This window comes from Rhinichthys klamathensis, unplaced genomic scaffold (assembly GCF_029890125.1).
Source record: "Rhinichthys klamathensis goyatoka isolate OS25496 unplaced genomic scaffold, OSU_Roscu_1.1 h1tg000174l_1, whole genome shotgun sequence".
Lineage (NCBI taxonomy): Eukaryota > Metazoa > Chordata > Actinopteri > Cypriniformes > Leuciscidae > Rhinichthys > Rhinichthys klamathensis.
Window position 1 is genome coordinate 36,027 of NW_026606704.1, and position 26,669 is coordinate 62,695.

The 26,669-nt window shown below is 38.8% G+C and overlaps 2 protein-coding genes across 2 annotated transcripts; one reads left to right on the forward strand and one right to left on the reverse strand.

Moving 5' to 3' along the window:
- Positions 1-163: 163 nt before the first annotated feature.
- On the forward strand, positions 164-11,082 carry dnaaf10 (dynein axonemal assembly factor 10). Its single transcript, XM_056260147.1, has 8 exons — positions 164-457; positions 1,441-1,541; positions 1,620-1,750; positions 2,802-2,903; positions 6,083-6,198; positions 7,408-7,542; positions 9,781-9,878; positions 10,869-11,082. Exons 1-8 carry the CDS (start codon positions 272-274, stop codon positions 11,074-11,076), a joined length of 1,077 nt encoding a protein of 358 aa, XP_056116122.1. The 5' UTR covers positions 164-271; the 3' UTR covers positions 11,077-11,082.
- A 12,819-nt stretch (positions 11,083-23,901) lies between these two features.
- Positions 23,902-26,306, reverse strand: LOC130092309 (zona pellucida sperm-binding protein 3-like). Its single transcript, XM_056260140.1, has 8 exons — positions 25,735-26,306; positions 25,110-25,228; positions 24,928-25,031; positions 24,661-24,838; positions 24,406-24,523; positions 24,240-24,322; positions 24,058-24,152; positions 23,902-23,986 (listed from the first exon to the last, which is right to left on the reverse strand). Exons 1-8 carry the CDS (start codon positions 26,278-26,280, stop codon positions 23,916-23,918), a joined length of 1,314 nt encoding a protein of 437 aa, XP_056116115.1. The 5' UTR covers positions 26,281-26,306; the 3' UTR covers positions 23,902-23,915.
- Between the last annotated feature and the right edge of the window lie 363 nt (positions 26,307-26,669).

Genomic DNA, 26,669 nt, shown 5'->3' on the forward strand with positions numbered 1-26,669 from the left:
TGCGACTTCTGCTTTTTACAATAATCATACATTTCCCTGTTAGCTACAAAACGTATATGAACTGTTACTTTAAAACAAAAGATAAAATAGTCGAGTGTTATAGTCTATTCGTTTTATGAAGATTTTCTGTTAATTTTGATCAGGCTATAAGTAGGTCAGCTATGTGTTGTGGGAGGGTCCTTAAACGCGCTGATCAAGCAACACAACTGACATCGCCTGTCTTCTGCTCAAACTGGTAGTGTTCTCGTGTTTAATTGACAGTAAAAGCACCATGTCAGCAGCCCTCGAGAAGCCGCAGATCATCGCACACATCCAGAAGAGTTTGAACTACACGGTGTTTGAGAGCAGATGGATTCCCTGCAGCGCAAAGTTTGTGTGTATGGGAAACTTCGCCAGAGGAACCGGAGTGATGCAGATCTACGAGATCCAGCACGGCGAACTGAAGCTGGTCAAAGAGGTTTGAGCTGTTTAACTTTACCTCAGACTAATGAAGACTGATTCACGGTCACTACTAGCGGATGAAGATGAGCGCCTTTCTAGAAAACTCGTGTCGCGTGGTTGTCATGGCAACGGAACGCGGTTTGTTTACACCGCGACCTCTTAACGACTTCTAAAATCTCAGATTTAGCCAGTTTACTCTCGTCCTCTTTTGAGCGTAGACGTGAACATGCTCTATAAAAACATAAATGGTTGTAATTCATGAACTCTTTGGAATAAATACCTACGGTTTGTCTATTTTTTTAAAAGGATAATCTGCACAAAAAAAAAAGTTATGAAAGTTTAGCATATGTACTGTACTGTAACTAAATCTTCTGGGGGGGTTTTGTGTGCAAAATAACACACCCTTAAACCCTTAAACTTAATACAATAAGATCACTGTATGTAACTTAACAGTTTATTTTGATCTACATAGTACATAGTAGTTAAAGGCACCTAATAAACACTGGTAACTTTCCAGTGTGGGTTTATTGACGTGTGTATGTATGTTGTCGTGTTTGTGTTGTCATTTGTGTTTGTGTTGTCGTGTGTGTGTTGTGTGTTGTCGTGTTTGTGTGTGTTATCGTGTGTGTGTGTTATCTTGTTTGTGTTGTGTTTGTCATCGTGTGTGTGTGTGTCATCATCGTGTGTGTGTGTGTGTGTGTACCTACTTAACTATATTTTGGGGACAAATTTGTACCCAGAAGTCACCAAAATCTCCAAAAACCTTCCTTTAGGGATTGTCCTCATTTGTATTTTTTACATATAGGTTTTTTTGAAAATGTAAAAATACAGACATTTTTGTGTAATGGGTAGGTTTAGGGGTCGGGTTAGTGTAAGGAGAGAGAATATGCAGTTTTACAGTATAAACACCATTACGCCTATGGAATATCCCCATTTAGATAGCTAAGTAAACGTGTGTGTGTGTGTGTGTGTGTCCATTTCAAACCTACCTTATTCCAGATCGAGAAGCCGAAGCCGATCAAGTGTGGCACGTTTGGAGCCTCGTCTCTCCAGCACAGGCATCTGGCCACCGGAGACTTCGACGGAAACCTCAACGTCTGGTAGGATCTGAATGTGTTCCAGCATCCAGACTGAGACGTTACAGTAACGAAACGTGAAACTTAACCTCTGCGTTGCAGGAACCTCGAAGCGCCGGAGTCCCCGGTGTACTCGGTCAAAGCACACAAGGAGATCATCAACGGTGTGGATGGAGTGGGAGGACTGGGCATCGGGGACGGGGCCCCGGAGATCCTCACCGGCAGCAGAGACGGTCACTTATCATCTCACACACATCCAACATTTACCTTAGTGTACTTGCAACTCTGAGACTACTGCTTAATATCTGCTTAACACTTAATTTCGATGCTTAACAACAGACATTGCAACTACATGTCAACTTTTTCTACTAACCCTAACAGTCTACTAATACTCTAATGAGAGTTAGTAGTTGACATGTAGTTGCAAAGTTACTTGTAGTTGATATAATGTCTAAAGTGAACTGTCAAAATAAAGTGTAACATAACATTTTCAACAAGTGGAAATAAAGTATCTAACTAAGTATTTAATAGGACTATAATTGAAATTGGAGGTGGTGTCCTCACATTAAGGCTACGTCTACATTAATCCGGATACATTTAAAAACGCTCTCTGTCCACACTAGCGTGTTCACCTGAACGCCTGAAAACGCTACAGCGCATACGTACATCCTCACAAAACCTCACTGAGATGATATACAGATGGAAATTCTTCTGACAGGATAATTTTATTTAGAAAAATATCTCATGATTCACTGATCGTCCAGGTCGCACACACACACACACACACACACACACACACACACACACACACACACACACACACACACACACACACACTCACCATTATATGTTTGGTCTGAAACTGCTCGTGTTTCGCCACAGGACAGCAGATGTGAGTGAATCTTCTGTCATCTTTGCAGGACTGTGATATGAAGAGTGTGTGAAGGATATTTTAGCAACTGTGTGAAAGTGAACAGCACATAACTGGCACAATACCGGTATAAACATGAATATCTATGGGTTCAATACGCGTCACATGACTAAACTTACATCATCGTTTTCACAGTCCACATACAACGCGAAAACAGCGTTTTAAAATGTATCCACTTGAAGAGTGTTTTCAAAAAGGTTTGTCTTCATTAATAAAAGCGCTGTCTCAGTGTGAACGGAAGGCCAACATGGGGAGAAAAAGATGCGTTTTCAAACGAAACCGTATTAGTGTGGACAAGGCCTCAGTTTGTTCTCAGTGTTGTTGGATTTGAATGTGTGTGTTTTGCTGAACAGGAACAGTGAAGGTGTGGGACTCCAGGCAGAAAGACACACCTGTGGTGAACATGGAGCCGATGGAGGGGGAAGCCAAGAGAGACTGCTGGACAGTGGCTTTCGGTGGGTATTTTTTTGCGCCCTCATTTGGGCTGCGTCTAGAACCGCCCCCCGAAAAGAGATCCTCTGGCTGGGAGACAGTCCTAGGCGGTCAAATGATCAAAATGATCAAAAGGTCAAAATGAGCCGGTCGTCGAGGTAGTTCAGGATGCGCATTCCCTTCTGTCTCGGGGGGGAAAGTGCTGCATCATGAACTTCGTGAACGTGCACGGGGCTAGGGACAGTCCGAATGGAAGGACCGTATACTGGTAGTAGGGATGTGACGGTGAGAATATTTTCCCACCGACGTGTGACAACACCGGTATCACCGGCGGGGGCTTTTAAATCGCTAATTTAAAGCCAAGCGTAAAATGCGCCCGTTTGCACGGGCATTCAACAATGTTTTGTTGTTGTGCCCCGAATTGGCGCTAATTTGAAAACGAAACTAAAATGTGCTCGGCCGCACATGTCAACCGGAAAAATTAGCGCCAATTCGGGGCGGATTACTTGAATGGTTAGTTCATTAGCCTATTATTCTTAATGAAAAACACAACAACAAAACAGTGCAATGACAAATTCACTTAAATAGGCCCTTTTACATTTCGCTTTGACACATATTCCGCATCACCTTGTCAGTCAGATCCTGTTGCTGATCTGTGCGGCGACTCTGTTCGGCTCACGATTTATTAAGCAGACATGTTCAGTTTAATAGTGTCTGTTCTCTAACTGAACTAAATGATTTTATATAAAGAAAATAATAAATCAAATTGACAGTAGGGGGCGGTGCCGCGGTGGGCAAGAGATGTAACCGGTGTTGCTTCTGAACACCGACTTTTGTAGCAAGCATAACTCGTAGGCCCATATATATCCATAATAAAGGCTAGTTGTCTCGTCCGCGCTGCTGGCCAATGGAGGTCGACGTCCACACCTGGCGGCCATCTTGCCACAGGCAGCTCGCTCACTCGTAACATTGTGTTTTAATGGTGCATGTACTTTTTAAATAACCATAACTTGCTCAATTTTCTACCGATTTTCAAACGGTTTGGTTTGTTATAAACGTCAGAGATGTAGTTATGATACTGCATACTTATAAGTGTATAAATAAATAATCATCCAGAATTATAGCCACGTTAATAATGTTTGTAAGAAACCAAACCGTTTGTAAATCCGTCAAGATTTCGACGAGATAAGAGTATTTGTGTTCGTGCCGATCACTCATCTTACATCAGGCACCACAGAGCCCGCCAGAAAGCTTGACTGTGACAAGATGGCCGCCGGTGATGACGATAGAGACTCCGCCGTAAGACATCTAGCCTTTATTATGGATATCTATGGGTAGGCCACCCCTTCAAACGCGAATCTCAAGAAAGGTCTGTGATGGGGGGCTATCTGGATATAAAAGTAGGCATCTTATAGATCCACTGAGATATACTAATCCCCTGGGCAAACTTGCGTGAGGATTTGCTTCAGGGTTAGCATCTTGATTGGCCGTTTCATAAGGGCCCTGTACAGATGCCGGAGATCTGGGATGGGTCTGAGGCCAGCATCCTTCTTGGGAACAAAGTAGTAGCGACTGTAGAAGCCTGACTCGCTGTGGGGAGGAGGAACTGGCTCATCACTTCGGCGCGGAGGACGCGTGTCACGTCGCTCTTCTCCGAAGTATTGACTATGCCCGCGAGCTAGGCGTTCTGCGAGCGAAGTGAAGCGAGTAATTCATGCCCTTTCTGCCCCGCACGTTAAAGACGTAAAGCCTCATAAGAGCTGCAGACGACACGGTTATTTTTAAAACTGAAACACGTGAGCAGCGTAATAGATTGATACTTTTGCTAAAACGCTTCAGAAAACGAGAATGCAGCAAATATACCGGTAGTTTATTTTTGTATCTGTCATACCGTAGCCTGTGACTCAGACCGTTCAAACCAGGTTTGTGACGACGTTTTCTACATTTAGCATTAGGCCTAATCAGCATGTTAAGAGAATTTATGATAAACAATGTTAGAATTGGCTTTATGCACAGCTTTACTACTTCCTGAACTTCAGCCAGCCCTTTGTTTCCTGTCTGTCATTATTGGACAAACTGATTAATCCTGGTGGAGGCTGGTTAATCAGTTTGTCCAATAATGACAGACAGGAAACAAAGGGCTGGCTGAAGTTCAGGAAGTAGTGAAGCTGTGCATAAAGCCAATTGTAGGGGTGTAACGATGCCCTCATGTCACGATTCGATACATCACGATACTGAACTCTCGATACGATATTAATGTGATACTCCAAGACATATGATAAAAGGTAAAAAAAAACAATAACTGGGTGTGTGTGTAAATGAATAGTGTTGGACTTGGTGCTGAAACCCAAAGCACAGGACAATAGAGACACCAGAATAACAATATTCATGATTCTGAAGCTGAAAACACTGAATTATTTTAGACGAATATGCTTTCTCTGTCACTGACTAGATATATTTATAATAATGTCGGCCACTTTTACTGGTAACATCAGACATCTGGCATTATCAGGACACACAGATATTCCCCCACTGCATTATTATACATTATATTCAACATCATATATAGTAGTTTAATGTAGTACTGACACTAAAACAACTTGGAATTTTTCCACACAGTAATTTTTATTTTGGGTAAATTATACACAATACATAGTCACTATCCATGATACATATTTTGTATTGTGATATATTGTGACACGATATATTGTTACACCCGAGAATTATTTTTTAGAAGGCAAGGAAAGAGAATTTTGAATATTATGTACATTGTTTGTTTGTTTTTAGTACTAATTTTAAGCAAAATACTTTGAGTAAAACCCTGATCAGAGCTGGTGTGAACATCGCCTCCCTGTGATCAGATGCTCTCGACTCTTACCTGCTCTTTTCTCATCGCTGGCGTTGTTGTGTGTGTTTGTGCATCAGAATGTTCTCAAACAGTATTCTAATATTCAGCGGTTTACTTCAGTTTAATCCTGAATGAGGAACAAAGAACTTGCTAAACGAGAGCATATCAGGGCCTTGACGATCTCTTAATGCTGTTGTTGTTGCTATTATTTTTTTACAGCTCTGGCAGATTCTATCATTGTCTAGTTCTAAAGTACAATATTAATAAAATATGTTATAACTGTGCTTTTTTTAGTATCAGAAATCCAAGTATAGAAAATAAAACTAATGGCAACTTTCCTTGTTTTATCTCAAGGTCACGCGTTCAACGACCAAGACCGCTGTGTGTGTGCTGGATATGACAATGGTGACATCAAGTTATTTGATCTTAGAAATATGTCTTTACGATGGGAGACAAATATCAAGAATGGGGTAAGTGTGCTAGGACATATTTCACTTCTGCTTGCTGAAAGTATTTCAGTGTCGATTATTAACTGTCCAACACCTGATCATGAGTGTTTAGAGCGTAGACCTTCATGGACCGATCATCTGTGCTCGAGTACACTTCAGCTACAGTCACGTGAACACACCATCTGATGATCTGATGAATATGATTATCATTCACTTTATCTGAAATAAACACGTGTGTGAGCGGTTTGTGCATAGTGAACATTTTACACAACGTCGTGGTTAAGAAATGATTATATAAATTAGAAGAGCATAAATGTAACAGACTGGCTTTGATGTAACCATCAGATATCATTTAAATGTTATTAATCATATAAATGTCAGATGGACAGGGAATATAAAGTGGCTGAGCAGTGGAGCTGCGCGATTAATCGCTAACAGACCGTGATCTCGGTTCAAACACACACACACTTGATCTTATTCCTAAACGACAGAGATTCGGCTCTCTATTAAACCTTTGATAAGTCGATCACAGGAACATTCAGATGTGTGTCGTTGTCATGAATAGATATGAAACCGTCTTTTCAACATCACAGTATCATTATTATTACAATATCTTACAATCATTCGTATTATCACAGAAGTACTTGGATAAAAGTTTATACTTCGGATATAAACACTATTTTTATCACTTTAGACATCAGAGTAAATCACCTTTTGAAAGTAACTTGACGCTTCAAATAAAGATTGTATCAGTTACATCGTTACACCAGTAGGTGGCGACGGGTGACTGTTGAAAATCTATTTCTCATTGAATCATTCATTCAAGAGATTCGTTCAAAATCACTGATTCATCCAGTAATAAAACAAGTGAAGTCTTTATGAGTGAGCCATTGAATCATTCACTCAAACTGATTTTAAAAAAAATAATTAATTTCAATGAATTAAACATTTTAGATAGACTGCAGCAACTAACGTTTTGTCAGAACCTCTAGTAAACAACATGTTATTTTGTTTAGTCGTCTGTTCAGAATCGAGGTAGAATTGTGATCTCTATTAAAAAAAAAGTGATTCTCAGTTTATCCAGAATTGTGAAGCTCATCAAGAATCAGCATCTGTCCATCATCTGGTCCGGATGCAGCGCCGGCGAGAGCTTTCTTCAGTGTAGTGGGAGGAATCTAGTTTGTGTAGATGCAGTATAATGGATAAACTCACTTTGCACTTCTTTCACAGGTATGCTCTGTTGAATTTGACAGAAAAGACATTAACATGAACAAACTAGTGGCAACATCTCTAGAGGGCAAGTTTCATGTGTTTGACATGAGGACCCAGCATCCCACCAAGGGCTTCGCTTCAGTGTCCGAAAAGGTTCGTTTCACTGAAAGACTGTATACATGTTTGATTTTTTTCTGAATGATGATGAAAATTGTATTTGCCTTCATTTATTCTCTTTCTCACAGGAGGAAACATGCAATTACTATAAATTGGCACTGAAGCTTTTAAGTAGGGCTGGGAGATATGGCCAACAATATTATCATGATATATTTTCCATATCATACCATCTTGATACACAGTATTTATCCCGATATTCGTTTACCAATAATGGGTAAGGCAGTAATGGTAAATAAATGTGTTTATTGAGAGTACAAGTAAACGCCACAATATTTAGGACCCCATGAAATCAATTTCATTTTCTATTTGATTTTTTTCTGAATAATGTTTTGTGATTTAAATCAAATGTTTCATCAAAAATGGTATGGAATGAAATGTTAAAAATTTAATCAAATCCTTTAAAATGTAATAAAAGGAAAATATAACAATATATTTACAGCAAAACATTGCATTTTGATTTTTTGTCAAATAAGGTTTTGTACAACAGAACTTGTATACTGTATAAATTAAAACATGGATGGAACAAAAATCTTAGTTTTATAATGTTCCTTAATATGAATGATAATAATAATATTAGTATGATAAGTACATTTGACTATACAATAGTAATATATTTCTGTCATAATTTCTTTGAGTTAAACCAAACTTTTATGTTTGAGCGTGTTTTTGACTATTCATACTTTGCACGTGACGTCAATAGTACTGGCTGGCGGGCAAGAACGCAATGAAACCCAGTAAACTAATCAAGGATCTTGTCAGAACGTTGCCAGTTTTACTATACAAAAGTTGGTGTTTTGAGCTTTGTGATATCTATGGTTTTCAATGAGAACCAGAGATGACCCAATAGTAGAGCTAGATTATTTGCGGAGGAATTATTACTGCTCGATTATTTAAAAAAATCTTGTCTGCTTTACACAATTTAGCTACCTTGGAGTTAATCCTATTTCTAGTCCATAGTTATGCAGCTAGCTCGCTAACAGACTTGATAGCTACTAAAAGACCCATAAGACCTGGAACTACAGGACTCTACGTTGAAAATACCCGTTTGTTGCCCGCCAGGTATCCATGGTAGTCACGTGACTGCAAAGTATGAATAGCATTCCTCATATGAAACCGAGAACGATAACACTTTTCCCAGAATGAGTCCAATACAGATACTTGCATTTTTCGATACACTCTGATACCACTATATTCACTGCATTTGTAATTTACAAAAAATATTGGGTTGAGAAGCCAAAAGACTATGAATCATATAAGTTGGCTTAATTCGTTTGTTTCCTTCAGTTATTTGTATGCGTAACCCTCTGGGGTCTGAGGTGTTTTCTGGGCCCTGACATCTGTGCTTATTTCTGTTACTTCTAACATTTCCATGGCTAAAGTCTGATTACACTGTATTCACAAACTCTGATACTATAGTATGTGAGCAGAATGCATGGAAAAGTATGTAAAAACATGAAGTTTTCCTGCAATACTGTAGGGAACCCACTTGTTATACATCAATCATGTAACAGCCGATGTTTTTACTACATATATGATTTAGTCTTAATCCAAAAGACATCTCTCTCTCTCTCTCTCTCTCTCTCTCTCTCTCTCTCTCTCTCTCTCTCTCTCTCTCTCTCTCTCTCTCTCTCTCTCTCTCTCTCTCTCTCTCTCTCTCTCTCTCTACCTTCAAGAAACATTTGTAATGGGTGAATCGTTTTAATTCTTTCAATTGGCATATCCGACTGAACTAAGAGGGATGTCTGTGCCGCTGCGCACTCATGATATCGTTCTTCGGCCCAGCCCTATCTTTAAGCTTCAGAAATGGCACAAAAGCAGCCTAAAAGATTGATAAAAGCGGCCTGTGCCATTCGTGTGCTATATCACAGTCTCCTGAAGCCCTGCGATCGCTTTGTGCGAGAAAGAAACCAGTATTTAACAAATAATCGAACCCTACATGTGAGCCGACCGGATCCATTTACTAATAGAAAAGATCTGATTCAAAAGAAAGATTCATTCACAAATCGGACATCTCTTGAGTGAATGTTCAAGATTTTCACTGAATAATGGCTTCAATTTCTGTCTTTGAGCACTCAGAGGAATCACATGGCTTCAGAAGACTTGGATTGTAGCGCATTATTCACTTTTATGATGCTTTTGCTTCCTAAATCTTTGTTTTGCACACTTAACTGTAGAAATGTGACTCTTAAGACTCGTTTGCGCTATGTATTTCAGGCGCACAAGTCTACAGTATGGCAGGTGAAGCATCTACCTCAGAATCGGGACATCTTCATGACGGCTGGGGGAGCGGGTAATCTACATTTATGGAAATAGTAAGGAATTTCTTTAATATTTCGAACATCTAAAGAGTAGGGATGTGTATCGTTTAAATTTGATCGATACTGATACTGCTTATCGAGTCCAATAAGGTAAACAAAAACGTAGATATCATTCACATTTAGTTGACGTCTTATTGCAAAACATGTAAATGTAGCTGAATATCATGAACAGAGATCATCAGGCTGGAGAACACTTACACAAGGAGCGTTTGCCTGTGCTTTAAATATACCATAGAAGAACAACTAGAGTCTAGACTAACTCATGTCAATTCCAAGCATTATTAAAGACAAGTAAACACTGTAATTAAACATAAAATTAGAAATCGGAAAAAACAAATAGATGCATCTGACCAAAGATACGATTGAAATAAACTGTTTTAAGATTTGCAGGTACAGAAACTGTAATTAAATGTAAAAAAACACTGCACATTATAAAATATACATTACAAATATAGTTACAGAAGTTACTCAGTGAAGAACGAGTGAGTATTCTCTCTGTCTTGTGTTGTGTGATTAGTTATTATAGAGACGGCAGGAATATGAGCACTGCCCCTTTAAGAGCTGCACGGGTCCGATACACTGATACACACGAGAACAGAAAACAGAGTCTCGCACTTGAATGGTTTAAAGTCATATAGAAATGCACACAAAGGAATCGATAAGAGGATTTGAAATTTTTGTTTTATAAAAAGTAATGCGCATGGATATCACACGGACGTTGAGCAATATGATGACATTATTCATTGACGGAAAATGACAAGGAGCAGCTTCTAATCCGCTATTAACAGAAGTTCACAGAGATAAAACAACACAAGTATTGATAACCGTATCGTTTGTCCTGAAGCTTGTGGTAGTCCGGCATTGACCCGATTACACACCGGTCCATAAACACAGCGGTTCTCGGCACCCAGACCCACTAGAGTGCTTCATCATTACTCTTCAGTGTGGCGCTGTTCACACATCAGTGCTTTTCCGTTGTTGCAGTGAGTATCCAGCCCAGAGGACTAAGAAGGACTCAGATGAAGTAGACATGGGTGTTGCTGGGTCCGTGAGTCTCCTGCAGAACGTCACCCTGTCCACACAACCCATTTCCAGTCTGGACTGGAGCCCCGACAAGCAGGGTCTCTGTGTGTCCTCTTCGTTCGACCAGTCTGTGCGAGTGCTCATCGTGACCAAACTCAACACAGTCTGAGCTAACGCTAGTGAGCATCTGCACCAGTATTCCCAAACTAATTGGAATATTCGATGACCGTTTACATGCCACATGTATGTCTTAAGTTGATATGTGCAATTATAAAGTTAATGGGTTTTTTAAGAAAACAGTTGTGTTATACTTCTATCTGTGATAGTGACTGTGCTTTGTAGTCAAGTTGCTGTTACTGCTAAGAGGCGTTCTTATACAAAATGTGAAGGTAAAGTTTTTTACAGCAAAAACAACTTGTGTTCGCAATCTTTTATCCGTTTGTAATTACTCAGGCTGACGTCAAACATTTCAATTGGTTTTCAACTCTTCTCTTCTGTAATGCCCACTTATCACGACGCAGTCAATTCCCCACGGTCCCGTACAGCAATTCAACTTAAAAGGTGAAACTAATATAATATATTGACTCATTACATGCAAAGTGAGATATTTCAAGCCTTTATTTGTTATAATTGTGATGATTATGGGTTCCAGCTTATGAAAACCTTTTCACAATATTCTAATTTTGAATTTGGGGTTTTCATAAGCTGTAAGCCATAATCATCACAATTATAACAAATAAAGGCTTGAAATATCTCACTTTGCATGTAATGAGTCAATATAATATATTAGTTTCACCTTTTAAGGTGAATTACTGAAATAAATGAACTTTTGCACCATATTCAAAATTTTCGAGTTTCACCTGAACTGTACTTTCACTCCACTGAAAATATATGCCAAACAATAATGTGTGTTTAATGTTCAGGGTGGGTTTAAACAACGACCACATATATAAAGTACATTCCCTCATTAATAAGATCATATCCAACACTTGCGTCTCCTCATCATCCATGAAACCGTCCTGAATTTCCCTTCAAGTGCTTCAATATATTTTTCAAGTCAACCTTTTAATGCAAAAAAAGTATGTTTAGCATTTTAGCACTAATATTACCCAGTTGGAGACGTAGGTAGGTTGATGGATTGATGAATTGATTGAAGGAAAGAACTAGATTGGTGTAATTCCCTCCAGAAGCGTCTCACACACACACACACACACACGAGTGTGTTCCCGAACGCTAGAGAACACGACTGTGTTTCGTCTGACGCTCGACACACACTCGTTTATGATGGAGGGAAAAAGAGATACTTACAGTTTTATTACTGATATTGTGCACCAGTTTCACAGGAAGTGGCGATTTTGTTCTCTCGAACACATGAGATGGAAACGCTGCTTTATTCGCAAATCTTTAAAGTGATATTTCAATTGTGTGCATAAGTTAAATTCGCTACTTTGGATGTTTACATGACCTGTCTCTCACCCACTAAACATTGCAGTCACAAGACTGAAATATGAATAAATAGTTTATATTTATGAATAAGTCACTTCCAGAAACATATAGCATGGCCAGTCGTCCGATTCACAAATGAAGGACTTTTATGAGCTGCATGTTTTAGTTATTTAAAAGTACCTGTGAGTCATAGCGGTTATGAATCATTTTGACTCACTAACTAGACCTCAAGTTATTATTTTTGTCATGTGTGACTCAAAATAAACCCATAACTGTTATAGTGTTAAATGAACTCAATGCGCATGAGACTCAGATCAGTGTAAATACGGACTGTATGTCGTATGTGTAGTTCAAGAGTATTTGAGTGTTGTTGATTATTTAAGGCATTGTGAGCGTTGTAATTAGTGGCATTCTACATAAATTATTTAATGAATGAATTAAATATTTTGTTTAGTATTTTAATTTAATACAGTTATGAGCAAGTGTTGAATTGCATTTATGCATCTTAAAAATGGTCCTGCATGTCCAGAGTCTCCTCCAGGGGGCAATCAAACTCAACTCCTCGATCCTGAGAAGAAAACAGTTCAGTGTACCCAAGGGTCTCTGATTTCATGACTTCATACATCATTTAGAACTAACGTAAAGAGTCAAGTGTTGCAAAGTCTTTGTAGTGTTTCTTGTTTGTCTCTGTAACACACACATGTGATAGACTTGCTCTTGGAAAGCAAAGCTGCACAACCGAGACACACGTGTAGAAACTGGACGTTCAACAGACACATGATGACATCCAGAGTCCTGATGCTCTTGTCTGAAAAATATCAAAGTGAAATTCAAAAACAAATATGGATTAAAGCATGAAAAGGGACCGAATGTCCATGAATTCTTTTACATACTCGTTGTGCTCATGTGGGACAGAGGATTGACGTATTCAAGACTATAAAACCTTTCGTTAAAAAACTGACAATAAACACTGCTCTAGTGAAAAAAGTATACTAAATATATTCTTCAATAGTACTTTGTCAATATACTAACAAATTTGTACTATCTTTAAATATATTGAAAGTATAGGCATCATGTACTTTAGTATATTGTCTGAAGTGAAAATTCTGTTTATTTTATTTTTTTGCACTTAACTTAAAATATATATTTTAGGTATATTTTTAACTGTGTGATGAAAATGATCATTGTAACAATGCATTGAAAATATACTTTCAAAATACATTATAGTATGCAATTAGTATAATGCTAAGTAATATTTGTTTATTAATGTGTATTTGTTATTGAAGACAAAGTGTGCGATTTGTAGTATTTGGAATAAGCCAAAGGTATTACTGAGCATATACTTTTTACTCAAATATATCACACTCTTATGGTATTGCTTGTATGTTTTGAAGACACTCGTAATGAATTGTAATGTACTTGTCACACAAATAAAGTAGGCCTACACTTTAATATCACTAATCAAACATAATTAGTCCTTACACAGTCACATACTTAAAGTATACTAAGTATAAGTTGTTCCAATTTTGCACACAAAAGTACACTAAATACACACTTAGGACATTCATAAAAGTGCATCTATCCATGATAAAAGTGCAACTGTCCATCATAAAAGTGCATCTATCCATCATAGAAATGCATCTATCATCATAAAAGTGCATCTGTCCATCATAAAAGTGCATCTATCATCATAAAAGTGCATCTGTCCATCATAAAAGTGCATCTATCCATCATAAAAGTGCATCTATCCATCATAAAAGTGCATCTATCCATCATAAAAGTGCATCTATCATCATAAAAGTGCATCTATCCATCATAAAAGTGCATCTGTCCATCATAAAAGTACATCTATCCATCATAAAAGTGCATCTATCCATCATAAAAGTGCATCTGTCCATCATAAAAGTGCATCTATCCATCATAAAAGTGCATCTATCATCATAAAAGTGCATCTGTCCATCATAAAAGTGCATCTATCCATGATAAAAGTGCATCTATCCATGATAAAAGTGCATCTGTCCATCATAAAAGTGCATCTATCCATCATAAAAGTGCATCTGTCCATCATAAAAGTACATCTGTCCATCATAAAAGTGCATCTGTCCATCATAAAAGTACATCTGTCCATCATAAAAGTGCATCTGTCCATCATAAAAGTGCATCTGTCCATCATAAAAGTGCATCTGTCCATCATAAAAGTGCATCTGTCCATCATAAAAGTGCATCCGTCCATCATAAAAGTGCATCCGTCCATCATAAAAGTGCATCTGTCCATCATAAAAGTGCATCTATCCATCATAAAAGTGCATCTGTCCATCATAAAAGTGCATCTGTCCATCATAAAAGTGCATCCGTCCATCATAAAAGTGCATCTGTCCATCATAAAAGTGCATCTGTCCATCATAAAAGTGCATCTGTCCATCATAAAAGTGCATCTGTCCATCATAAAAGTGCATCTGTCCATCATAAAAGTGCATCTGTCCATCATAAAAGTGCATCTGTCCATCATAAAAGTGCATCCGTCCATCATAAAAGTGCATCTGTCCATCATAAAAGTGCATCCGTCCATCATAAAAGTGCATCTATCATCATAAAAGTGCATCTGTCCATCATAAAAGTGCATCTATCCATGATAAAAGTGCATCTGTCCATCATAAAAGTGCATCTGTCCATCATAAAAGTGCATCTGTCCATCATAAAAGTGCATCTGTCCATCATAAAAGTGCATCTATCCATCATAAAAGTGCATCTGTCCATCATAAAAGTGCATCTGTCCATCATAAAAGTGCATCTGTCCATCATAAAAGTGCATCTGTCCATCATAAAAGTGCATCCGTCCATCATAAAAGTGCATCTGTCCATCATAAAAGTGCATCTGTCCATCATAAAAGTGCATCTATCATCATAAAAGTGCATCTGTCCATCATAAAAGTGCATCCGTCCATCATAAAAGTGCATCTGTCCATCATAAAAGTGCATCCGTCCATCATAAAAGTGCATCTATAGCCGCTTTCCGACCAAGTAGTTCCAGGAACTTAGTTATAGGAACTGTCCACTTCTAAACAGTTCTAAGAACTACTCTCCCCCAAACTCGGTTTTGCTGTTTGCGTTCGCACTGGCCAAGTGGCCATAGGAACTGGTAGGAGGGGTAAGGGAGTGACGCAAGCACGGCGGCGGCGGCGGCGCCACATACAACGACAACAAACCAGCGTGGAGGAGGCTATCGGAATGTTCCTGTTCTGCCTTTCCGGGACCTTAATAACGGAGTACGAACGGCGGCGTTTAAAGATCTTGAGTTCTGTACAGAGAAACACAGAAGACGAAGGCTCCAGCGTAATATGATCTTAAGTAATATGATGGAAGAAGATAGAAGAGCAGAGCGCAGGAGGCAAACAAAACGACAGGTAAGTTTAGCAAGCATTAGCAATTAGCTGGTTGAATGCGTTATGTTTGTCTTAAGTTATGAGTTAGCGTAGCCTACATAGGCGAATTGCAACAGACAGTGAAGAAAATGTGTTGACAGTGGGCATGACTTATAAGTTGAACCAATCAACGTAGACCTAGGGAAAGGGAACTAAAAAAGTCCTCGCTCTAGACTAGGTACTGAAAGAGTTATAGGAACTACGGTCTGAGGAACTAAAAAATCCCCAACTTAGTCCGGTCGGAACACGCGGAAAAAAAAGGGTTATAGGAATGTTAGGTTCTAGGAACTGCAAAAGTCCCTCCGGTCGGAAAGCGGCTCCTCATCATAAAAGTGCATCTATCCATCATAAAAGTGCATCTATCATCATAAAAGTGCATCTGTCCATCATAAAAGTGCATCTATCATCATAAAAGTGTATCTGTCCATCATAAAAGTGCATCTGTCCATCATAAAAGTGCATCTGTCCATCATAAAAGTGCATCTGTCCATCATAAAAGTGCATCTATCCATCATAAAAGTGCATCTGTCCATCATAAAAGTGCATCTGTCCATCATAAAAGTGCATCTGTCCATGATAAAAGTGCATCTATCCATCATAAAAGTGCATCTATCCATCATAAAAGTGCATCTATCATCATAAAAGTGCATCTGTCCATCATAAAAGTGCATCTATCCATGATAAAAGTGCATCTATCATCATAAAAGTGCATCTGTCCATCATAAAAGTGCATCTATCATCATAAAAGTGCATCTGTCCATCATAAAAGTGCATCTATCCATGATAAAAGTGCATCTATCATCATAAAAGTGCATCTGTCCATCATAAAAGTGCATCTGTCCATGATAAAAGTGCATCTGTCCATCATAAAAGTGCATCTGTCCATCATAAAAGTGCATCTGTCCATCATAAAAGTGCATCTGTCCATCATAAAAGTGCATCTGTCCATCATAAAAGTGCATCTATCCATCATGAAAGTGCATCTGTCCATGATAAAAGTGCATCTATCCATGATAAAAGTGCATCTATCATCATAAAAGTGCATCTGTCCATCATAAAAGTGCATCTGTCCATGATAAAAGTGCATCTGTCCATCATAAAAGTGCATCTGTCCATCATAAAAGTGCATCTGTCCATCATAAAAGTGCATCTGTCCATCATAAAAGTGCATCTGTCCATCATAAAAGTGCATCTATCCATCATAAAAGTGCATCTATCATCATAAAAGTGCATCTGTCCATCATAAAAGTGCATCTATCCATGATAAAAGTGCATCTATCATCATAAAAGTGCATCTATCCATCATAAAAGTGCATCTGTCCATCATAAAAGTGCATCTATCATCATAAAAGTGCATCTGTCCATCATAAAAGTGCATCTATCATCATAAAAGTCCATCTGTCCATCATAAAAGTGCATCTATCATCATAATAGTGCATCTGTCTATCATAAAAGTGCATCTGTCCATCATAATAGTGCATCTGTCCATCATAAAAGTGCATCTGTCCATCATAAAAGTGCATCTATCATCATAAAAGTGCATCTGTCCATCATAAAAGTGCATCTATCATCATAAAAGTGCATCTGTCCATCATAAAATTGCATCTGTCCATCATAAAAGTGCATCTATCATCATAAAAGTGCATCTGTCCATCATAAAAGTGCATCTATCATCATAAAAGTCCATCTGTCCATCATAAAAGTGCATCTGTCCATCATAAAAGTGCATCTCTCCATGATAAAAGTGCATCTGTCCATCATAAAAGTGCATCTGTCCATCATAAAAGTGCATCTGTCCATCATAAAAGTGCATCTATCCATCATAAAAGTGCATCTATCCATCATAAAAGTGCATCTCTCCATGATAAAAGTCCATCTGTCCATCATAAAAGTGCTTCTGTCCATCATAAAAGTGCATCTGTCCATCATAAAAGTGCATCTGTCCATCATAAAGTGCATCTGTCCATCATAAAAGTGCATCTATCATCATAAAAGTGCATCTGTCCATCATAAAAGTGCATCTATCCATCATAAAAGTGCATCTCTCCATGATAAAAGTGCATCTGTCCATCATAAAAGTGCATCTGTCCATCATAAAAGTGCATCTGTCCATCATAAAAGTGCATCTGTCCATCATAAAAGTGCATCTGTCCATCATAAAAGTGCATCTGTCCATCATAAAAGTGCATCTGTCCATCATAAAGTGCATCTGTCCATCATAAAAAGTGCATCTGTCCATCATAAAAGTGCATCTATCCATCATGAAAGTGTTCCACAAGCTCCTTCTGAAGTGAAGTGATGCGTTTGTGTAAGAAAAATATTCATATTTAAAGCTTTATAAAGTAAAATAACTAGATTCCGGCCAAACGAACATACGGATTCAACTTAAGTGTGAAGCGCAGGTCACCGACCTCAGCCTGTGGGATTTCAGACAGTCAGTTAGAACATTATTACAGAGCTCTGTTATAGAGAACAATATTAGCATATGCATATGTTGATTCAAATCTGGTGTAATAATTAAGGCCCGTTCACACCAAGAACAATAACGATAACTATATTAACGTCCAACTCCACACCAACGCACAATATCATTCTGTTTATATTATAAGCGCAAGCTGCAGTTTTATCATCTGCAGCTTTAAATGCTTGAGCTCTTTAAAGCAGGATGGATTCTGATTGGCTGTTTATGTTTTTATCGTTCATCAGCTGGAAAAAAAATATTGTGAAAGTAATTCCAACAATATCATTGCTCTGTGTTGTTATCATTATAGTTGTGCCGTGGATTTGTAAAACTTAATATTACTTATTGTTAATGTTATATTTATTGCTCTTGTTGTACACATGCAGCACTATTAACTATTGAGTTTTTTTTTTTAATATGTGCAATATTTCACCTCCTATTATTGTCCAATTGGAATAACCTCATTTTTAAAAGTAGTATTTACCCTTATCTATCTAGTGAACTGAATACTGGGCAGAGGCAACCTCCAATCCTCTACATCGGTTTGCGTGTTGAAGTCAAAATGAAACAATATATTTGCAACCCATGTACACTTTTATAATCTGATGTATTTCCATGTCACCACACCACACCGTCAAGCAAAATGGCCGCCACAGACCAAGCACGACAGCAGAAGTGTGGGCAGTTTAAACAGTCTGCTATGTCTACGAGGTTTATCTTATCTCCTACATCTATTCAGTTGAATAGTAGATGGATGATAACTGCCGCAATAATTTCATGTTTGATAATTGTTCAAACCCGGCATGCAATCCTATCTTCGGGAGCTGAGGAGTGTTTATTGATGCCTGCTGCGAGAAGCCAACACGTGCTGTACTCAAAGTTCCTGGTGAAGGGCTATGCCAACGCCCCATCCTCATTGGACAAAGGCAAGAGACACTCAACTAAACAGGGTCTCGTCCAGCTAGCGGTGATGCTGTTGTTGGCGGGGGATATCGAGATGAACCCGGGACCACAACCCTGGCAATCTACTAACATGGATCCTACTGTTAGCCACACAGTACAACATCTTCAGTTAGCTCCACCTGTCAGTGGATCTACCGGTGAGCTAACGGGCTTAGCCTCCCAGCTGACTGACCCGGGGCTGGGGTCTGGATCTGGATCTGCGTCCTCGTGGTCAACGTTTTACGGGGCTCTTCAGTTTGGTGGAGACGGTGTTTCGGATGACGCGCCGTATTGGAAATGCGACATCAGCCCAGTCGTCAATGGAGACGAAACAGGGGCTATGGGCAGTCCAGTAGCTCGTGAATCGGAACCTCATAACGTTACAGTCTTGTCTCCTATCTTCGGTGCCCACCATCGTAATGGTACTGAGAATATGCCCCGGAGTAGTGAAGTCTATGACAACAAGCACAGGACAGCATTTTCGAACAGCAATGCAGCGGATGGTCTGACGATGGACGATAAGGGCACAGACTTTAAATCAACTTTTAGTAAGAAAGGTTTACATTTCCTACATCTTAATGTTAGAAGTCTACTACCTAAAATTGAGGAAATAAGACAATTGGTGAAACAATTAAAGATCGGGGTTATCTGTTTAACCGAAAGTTGGTTGGATGAAACTATAAGTGATGAGGAAATTGCCATTAATAATTATTGTATAGTTAGGAAGGACCGGAATAGAAAAGGGGGTGGGGTCTGTGTATTTGTACGCTCAGATATGGCTTTCAACTGTAGAGATGATATTGCTAGTGATTTAGAGATTGTTTGGATGGACATATGTTTACCAAAAACAAATCCCATTTTATTGGGGGCCTGTTACAGACCGCCAGGCCATTCTACTTTTTATGATAAATTAGAACAAGTTCTCTTGAGACTATCAAACAAAGAGAGCTCTGAGATGATTTTAATTGGGGATATGAACACTAATGTATCAGGCTGTGCCCATCCTTATGGCAAAATACTGGAGGATCTGTGTCATTGTTTTGGTCTTGAACAGCTGGTTAAACAGCCCACGAGAATAAGTAAGACTTGTGAGAGTATTATAGATCGTATTTTGGTATCAGACAAAACTAAAATATCTCAAAGTGGTACTATTACTTACGGTATAAGTGACCATAATATAATTTTTTGTACAAGAAAAATTGGTAAAAAAAACTATTGCTCTCACAAGACTGTACTATCCAGATCATTTAAACATTACTCCCAGGAAACTTTCAGGATGTTGGTAGATGAGATGGATTGGTCCCCTGTTTTAAATTGTTCATGTGTTAATATAGCATGGCAAAAATTGAAAGATATATTTTTAGAAATTATTAACCAAAAATCAGTGGTTAGACAAACTAGAGTCAAACAGCGTTCTAGAGCATGGTTTGACAAAGGTATTCATGACGCTATAAAAACCAGGGAAAAAGCACTTAAAAATTTTCATAGAACCAAAAATAATGCTGATTTTATTTTATATAAACAAGCAAGAAATAAGACGCAGGTACTTATTAGAGAGGCTAAATCAACCCACTATAAGAATGATATATTAAATAATAAAGATAACCCAAAAAAGCTATGGAAGACTTTAAAGGAATTGGGGGCTACTAAGACAAATGCTACGAAACCAAGAAACATAGGATTAATAATTAAGGGCGTCCTAAATTTCAATAAGAAAGAGGTTGCTAATTATTTTAATATTTATTTTACTTCTATAGCAAAACAGCTGGTCTTAAAGCTTCAACCTTCCTATGGGTTTTTTAATATTGATAGGGTGAAATTATTCTACAATAAACTTGGGGCACTGCCAAATTCATTTTCTTTACGGAAGGTTGAAATAGGAGAGGTGGAAAAAAAGCTATTACAGTTAGACTGCTCTAAGGGACCCGGTTTAGATGGTTTATCTCCTCGGTTTTTACGAGATACCGCTGCCCAAATAGCCCCATACATCTCACATATTTTTAACCTGTCTGTTGAAAGTGGTGTTTTCCCGTATGACCTCAAGAGGGCCAAGGTAATCCCCCTTTTTAAAAAAGGAAATAGCCACGATCCCGGTAACTAGACCAGTCTCTATTTTATGTATAGTATCTAAAATATTTGAAAGGTTGGTCAATGAGCAATTTAATGAATACATGAATAAAAATAACTTAATGTTTAAATTTCAATCCGGATTCAGGAAGTCACATTCTACCGAATCATGCCTACTCTATCTATCTGAAATCATTCACAGAGAAATAGATAATGGAAATCTCTGCGGAATGGTGTTATTGGATCTCCAAAAGGCGTTTGATATGGTGAACCATGACAGACTGATTGCCAAACTTGAGGCCTTAGGGGCAGATAGCTCCACCTGTAGATGGTTTAGATCTTACCTATCAGGGAGGGAACAATTGGTAGCCTTAGGGGGAATATTATCAGACCCTTGTATAGTTGAATGTGGCGTTCCACAAGGAAGTATTCTCGGACCATCATTATTTTTAACATATATTAATGATATGGCCGATTCCTGTTCATGTGAACTATTTTTGTACGCAGATGATTCTGCACTTTTAATGTCTCATAAACAACAATCCATTCTAGAGAGTAACCTGAGTGCTGAACTATCTTCTGTAAATAACTGGCTGATTGACAATAGACTGTCTCTACATTTTGAAAAGACAGAGACCATTCTGTTTGGCTCAAAATATAAACTAAACAGATGCTCGAAATTTAGGGTCATTTTGAATAATATTGAGGTCAGGACAAAAACCTCAGTAAAATACCTGGGTTGCATCCTAGAAAACAACTTGGATGGCAGGATGATGGCCAATAAGGTTCTGAGTAAAGTCACTGGGCTTATAAAGTTTTTAGCTAGAAATTCTACTTTTTTAGATAGGTCAACAATGATCATTTTAGCTAACGCTTTAATTTTAAACCAGTTTGAATATGCATGCACTTCCTGGTTTGAAGGCCTTAAAAAACGACTTAAAGGAAGGCTGCACACAGCACAAAATAAGTTAATAAGAATAATTCTAAACATGGGCCATAGGTCTCATATAGGAAGGTCACAATTTGTTGAGCTTAACTGGCTCCCTGTTGAGTCACGCGTTATTATGTCAAGACTGACCATGACCCACAAAATATTATATGGTAAAGTCCCAAATTATTTGTTGTGTCTTATTACCAAGGTGAAGGACACACACACTGTTTACACTCGTGGCAGTATATCAGACCTTTGTCCTTATGCATTTAAGACAATGTTAGGGAAAAAAACATTTACCTACATAGGGGCGGTTCAGTGGAACAAGTTAGATCGGCAAATTAAAGGAATTTTAAGCATCAATTCTTTTAAAAAGAGGGCCAGGGAGTGGTTATTAGAGAGGGTAGCGAAATAGAACCAGGAGCCAGTTACCATTTACAATTTTTCTTATTTAAAATCTTTTTTTTATATAGTATGTTGTGTTATTTGATTATCGCACAGTATGTAATTGTCCTGTCTTGACGTTATGTGTAGAGGACCACAATGGAAATAAGTCCTGGACTTTATTGTGTTTTAATCCTCGATTGTATTTTGATGCCTTTTGTTTTTTATGTTTTAGGCTTCTTGATATAATTAAATAAAATAAAATAAAATCAAATGTGAAACATGGTATTCAAATATGTAGGGTGGAACTAAAAAGGAAAGTAGTTTCATTACTTTCAGCTACTGTTGGACATTTAACTTCATAAAACCGTGGTCGCACTAGACTTGTTTAAAATTGTATGGAGACTACCTACAATGTAATAGTACATATTGCCACTGCTATCAATGGTTCCCCGTTCATGAAAAGCAAAAAAAAAAAGGTAAAAAAAAAAAAAAAGTTTGTCTTCAAACTTGCAGAGTTTACCAAACTTTTGAAAGCAGTTTGCATGGCTTGCATTTCCAGTTCCCACATTTGAATGTGTATGAATGGAAGTCAATGGAATGAAAAGTGTAGTGAGACCGCCACTTAATGCTTAAAGTCCCCCTGTAGTCAATCATTGTATCCCATAAAACTCATCTTTGATCACCAAAAGGTAGTTTGTGACATTAGAAACGCCAGCGATTTCAAACAGTGTTTGAGACAAATACTGAGAAAATACTCAACAATGGTGATGAATTTGCACATGCCTTGTCTTAAAGCATATTAAAAACACCAGACAAATTCATTAAAAGCTTGATATTCACTACAAGGGGACTTGAAGTGCAGAAGGAATGGTTTCTTTATGAAAGAATTCTCCAAAAAACTGATTGTCATTACAGCTGCCGCCATTGCATCACCCAACTGGAAGCTGCACACTGGTGGTGGTTGAGAAATCCCCTGATATGATTGTGAAGCGCTTTGGGTGTACAGTAGTACAAATGAAAACGCTATATAAATGACTCAGTGGTAATGATTTTCACCAGGAATTATTCTGTTAAAAAATTTAACAAACTAATTGCTTCAAAAGCATAACCTTGAGCTTTTACTAACAGTCTTTAAAAGGTTCATCATTTAAAACTCCCTATGAAGAAAGTGAAGGTAATAACTTCGGGAAACCTATGTTTGCATGCTATATGGGACTTGAAAAAGTACAGGACGTCTATCAGTTGTTTCACCACATTGGCAGAATGAGGCACTTTTTCAGAGTCAAAAGCAGTTCAATCAGACATGCAACAAAATGACAAGTCAGGAACAACCAAGGATTGATTTGTCAGTTTTATTGAGAGCCTCTCTTTTGCCCTTGAACCATTACAGGACCAAGTGAGGCCTTGCCTTCCCATTGAATGCCTAGAGAGAAGAAAAGCAAAGTTAGAGCACTTGAATCAAAAGCAACCTTAGAAAGAGCAAACGCTACCAACCTCCATAAGGAGAAGCAGCAGCAAATTCACCATCAGGACCACATGTTGAGTCACAGCAACCACAAACTTGGTCGTTTCCATCAGCAGCAAACCACCTGCAACACAAAGACATGGAACAATAAACTTAAAAAAAAAAAAAAAAAGACACCTCCCCCCAAAAAAAACCCACACAACTCACGTACCCATTGGCAAAGGAACAGGATTTGCGCTGGGCATCACTGGGTGCAGAAGCAATAGTTGCCTTCAGAATACATGTTATGTAGATCTGCAAGAGATGACAGACAAGTCACAAAACCAAAGCAGATGGGAGGAGAAGTCAAATTATCTCATGATATTCATAGTACATACAGAAGGACTGTTGCCCTCCTGGAACATAAACGCCTCCAGCTGGAACTGGATCTTGTCAACCTGGGACCGAGGCATGAAGCGGGAGCTGGAAGCTGTAGTTTTTGCATCCACAAAGCACCTGACAACAAAACCGTCACAAATAGCAACTCATGAATGTCAACTGTAGAGAATCAAGCAACTAGACCTTACCCATGACTAACAAAGTTACAAAAAGCAACTTTAACACTCCTACCACATCAAGTTGCATGATCTTACCCATTATTCTCAATGAAGGAATATCTCGGAAGAGAGTTCACATCAGGTACTTGAGTGGCCACACAGCGGTCCACAAACACACGCAGAGGCACATGATTGTACTGCTTCACAGATGCCTCGATGTTAATAACACCACCCAGGAAATAGGAGTATGAAGGCCTCTGATAGGACCAATCATCTACACACACAAACAAAAAAAAAACAGACTGTCACAGCCACAATAGCAAGGGTAATGGTTTATTTTATTGAAAGAAAACCTGTACCAACCCATCATGATCTTCAGGGAGAACAGCAAGACTTCTTCACCAGCCTCTGTTGAGGCATAAGGGACCCATGTTGGCCTCAAGGCGTCACTGCTTACATTTTGGATCCTGCAGTTAATGAAAGTACCCATTAAAATGGTCTCCCATTTGCACGAGAAAGTGCAAAAAGTCACAGAGATCCTGTACCTTTGATAATGGCATTGAACACCAACAATTGCACCATCGGCCCGGGTAATCGGAGTACCTGCAAGCGCCTCAGGGGTGTAGGTAAGAGAGAAGGTGTAGACAAGCTCATCGTCATTCATCTGTAAAAAGATTGTGGTTACAAAGAGGTTCATCCCAAAGACTTTACATACACCCAGACTGTGCACTCATATTGCTATGAACAGGAGAAGGTGCACGGTGCAATATGGGGGAATTCCTAAAGAGCAAATCACCAATTAGTAAATTCTTTCTCATCACCACAGCTGCCCTCAGAGGCTCAGGTGTTGCCAGATAGTCAATGTTTTGGAGACATGCACTAAGGATTGAACATTTTGCAGTTCCAGGGTAAAAACCAGCTTTAACACTATTAAGGCCCAAGATTTAGTGTTCTTGTTTCTTAAGCTTTCATACCATTTATGGGATAGTTTACATCAGATGTTGGTTTGAAGGGTTATTTGAAGGCAAGTAGCTTGAAAATTCAGGACTAACCCATTCAAATAGATCAATTTGTCTTAGCTGCCCTGGCATTGTAAAACCAAGTGAACTGACATTCCTTGAAATGTCCTCTGCCACAACAAATAACCCATTAAGATGCATCTGTTCTTACCATCAGCACACTGTTGCAGTCCTGTAATTCATACTCCAAGATGAGCACTCTTGACCCAGGATCCTGACCAACAACAGGACATCCACCTAAAGACAGACCAGTTGGCTGGATCAACTGACCATTGCTGAAAAAGTCCTGCTGGACCTCTACGAGAACCCGGTTCTCGCCACATTGAACCGCTACGCTGCTGGGAGTCACGGGTTGCCTCAACTGAAAGTCCACCGCCAACTCGCTCTGCACCTCTGGAACGATGGGATACCTCCAATCCAAAGGCTTCACTGGACCCTGCAACAGCTGCTTCTCCTGAAGGCCAAAAGGCTCCTGTGCAAGACTTTTGGAGTCAGGACCCAAAGGACTCTGAAACTGAGAAGCCACTTGCAAAGGGTTCCAGAGCCCTAGAGGAGAAAGGGCAGGACTTCTGGAAGCTGGATCTGATTTTGGCCCCATGCTTCTTGGACTATGACTGTACCTCAAACTTCCCAAGACATCAGGCAGATCAAATGCAAAGATCACAACCACCACTAAGACAACTTTCAGAAACCCCATTCTAACTAATTTTGATACAAACACCAGCACTTGGCTTTGCCATTTTGTACAGCTTTGAGTTAAGGTGGCTCCACCCCTTTTACCTTAATTGATTATCCTTGATTCTCCTCTGGACCTGTAGAGTGTATGCATTTTGGGGACGCACCACTCTGCCCCTTTTTTATGCGCCTGTAGAAATACCCACACTTGCCGTCTTTGTACTTGACCACTTGTCTACTTACATGACCTACAGTATTTCCGGTCTTTGATCCATGTGTTCAAGTGGGCTTGAAGACCGCAAGTGTGTGTAGAACTTTTGATTACCCAATGGGACACACTTTTAGTTTATCACATTATGAAATAAATGTTTTTCTCCAAAACACATTGGCCACAATTATTGGCACCCCTAG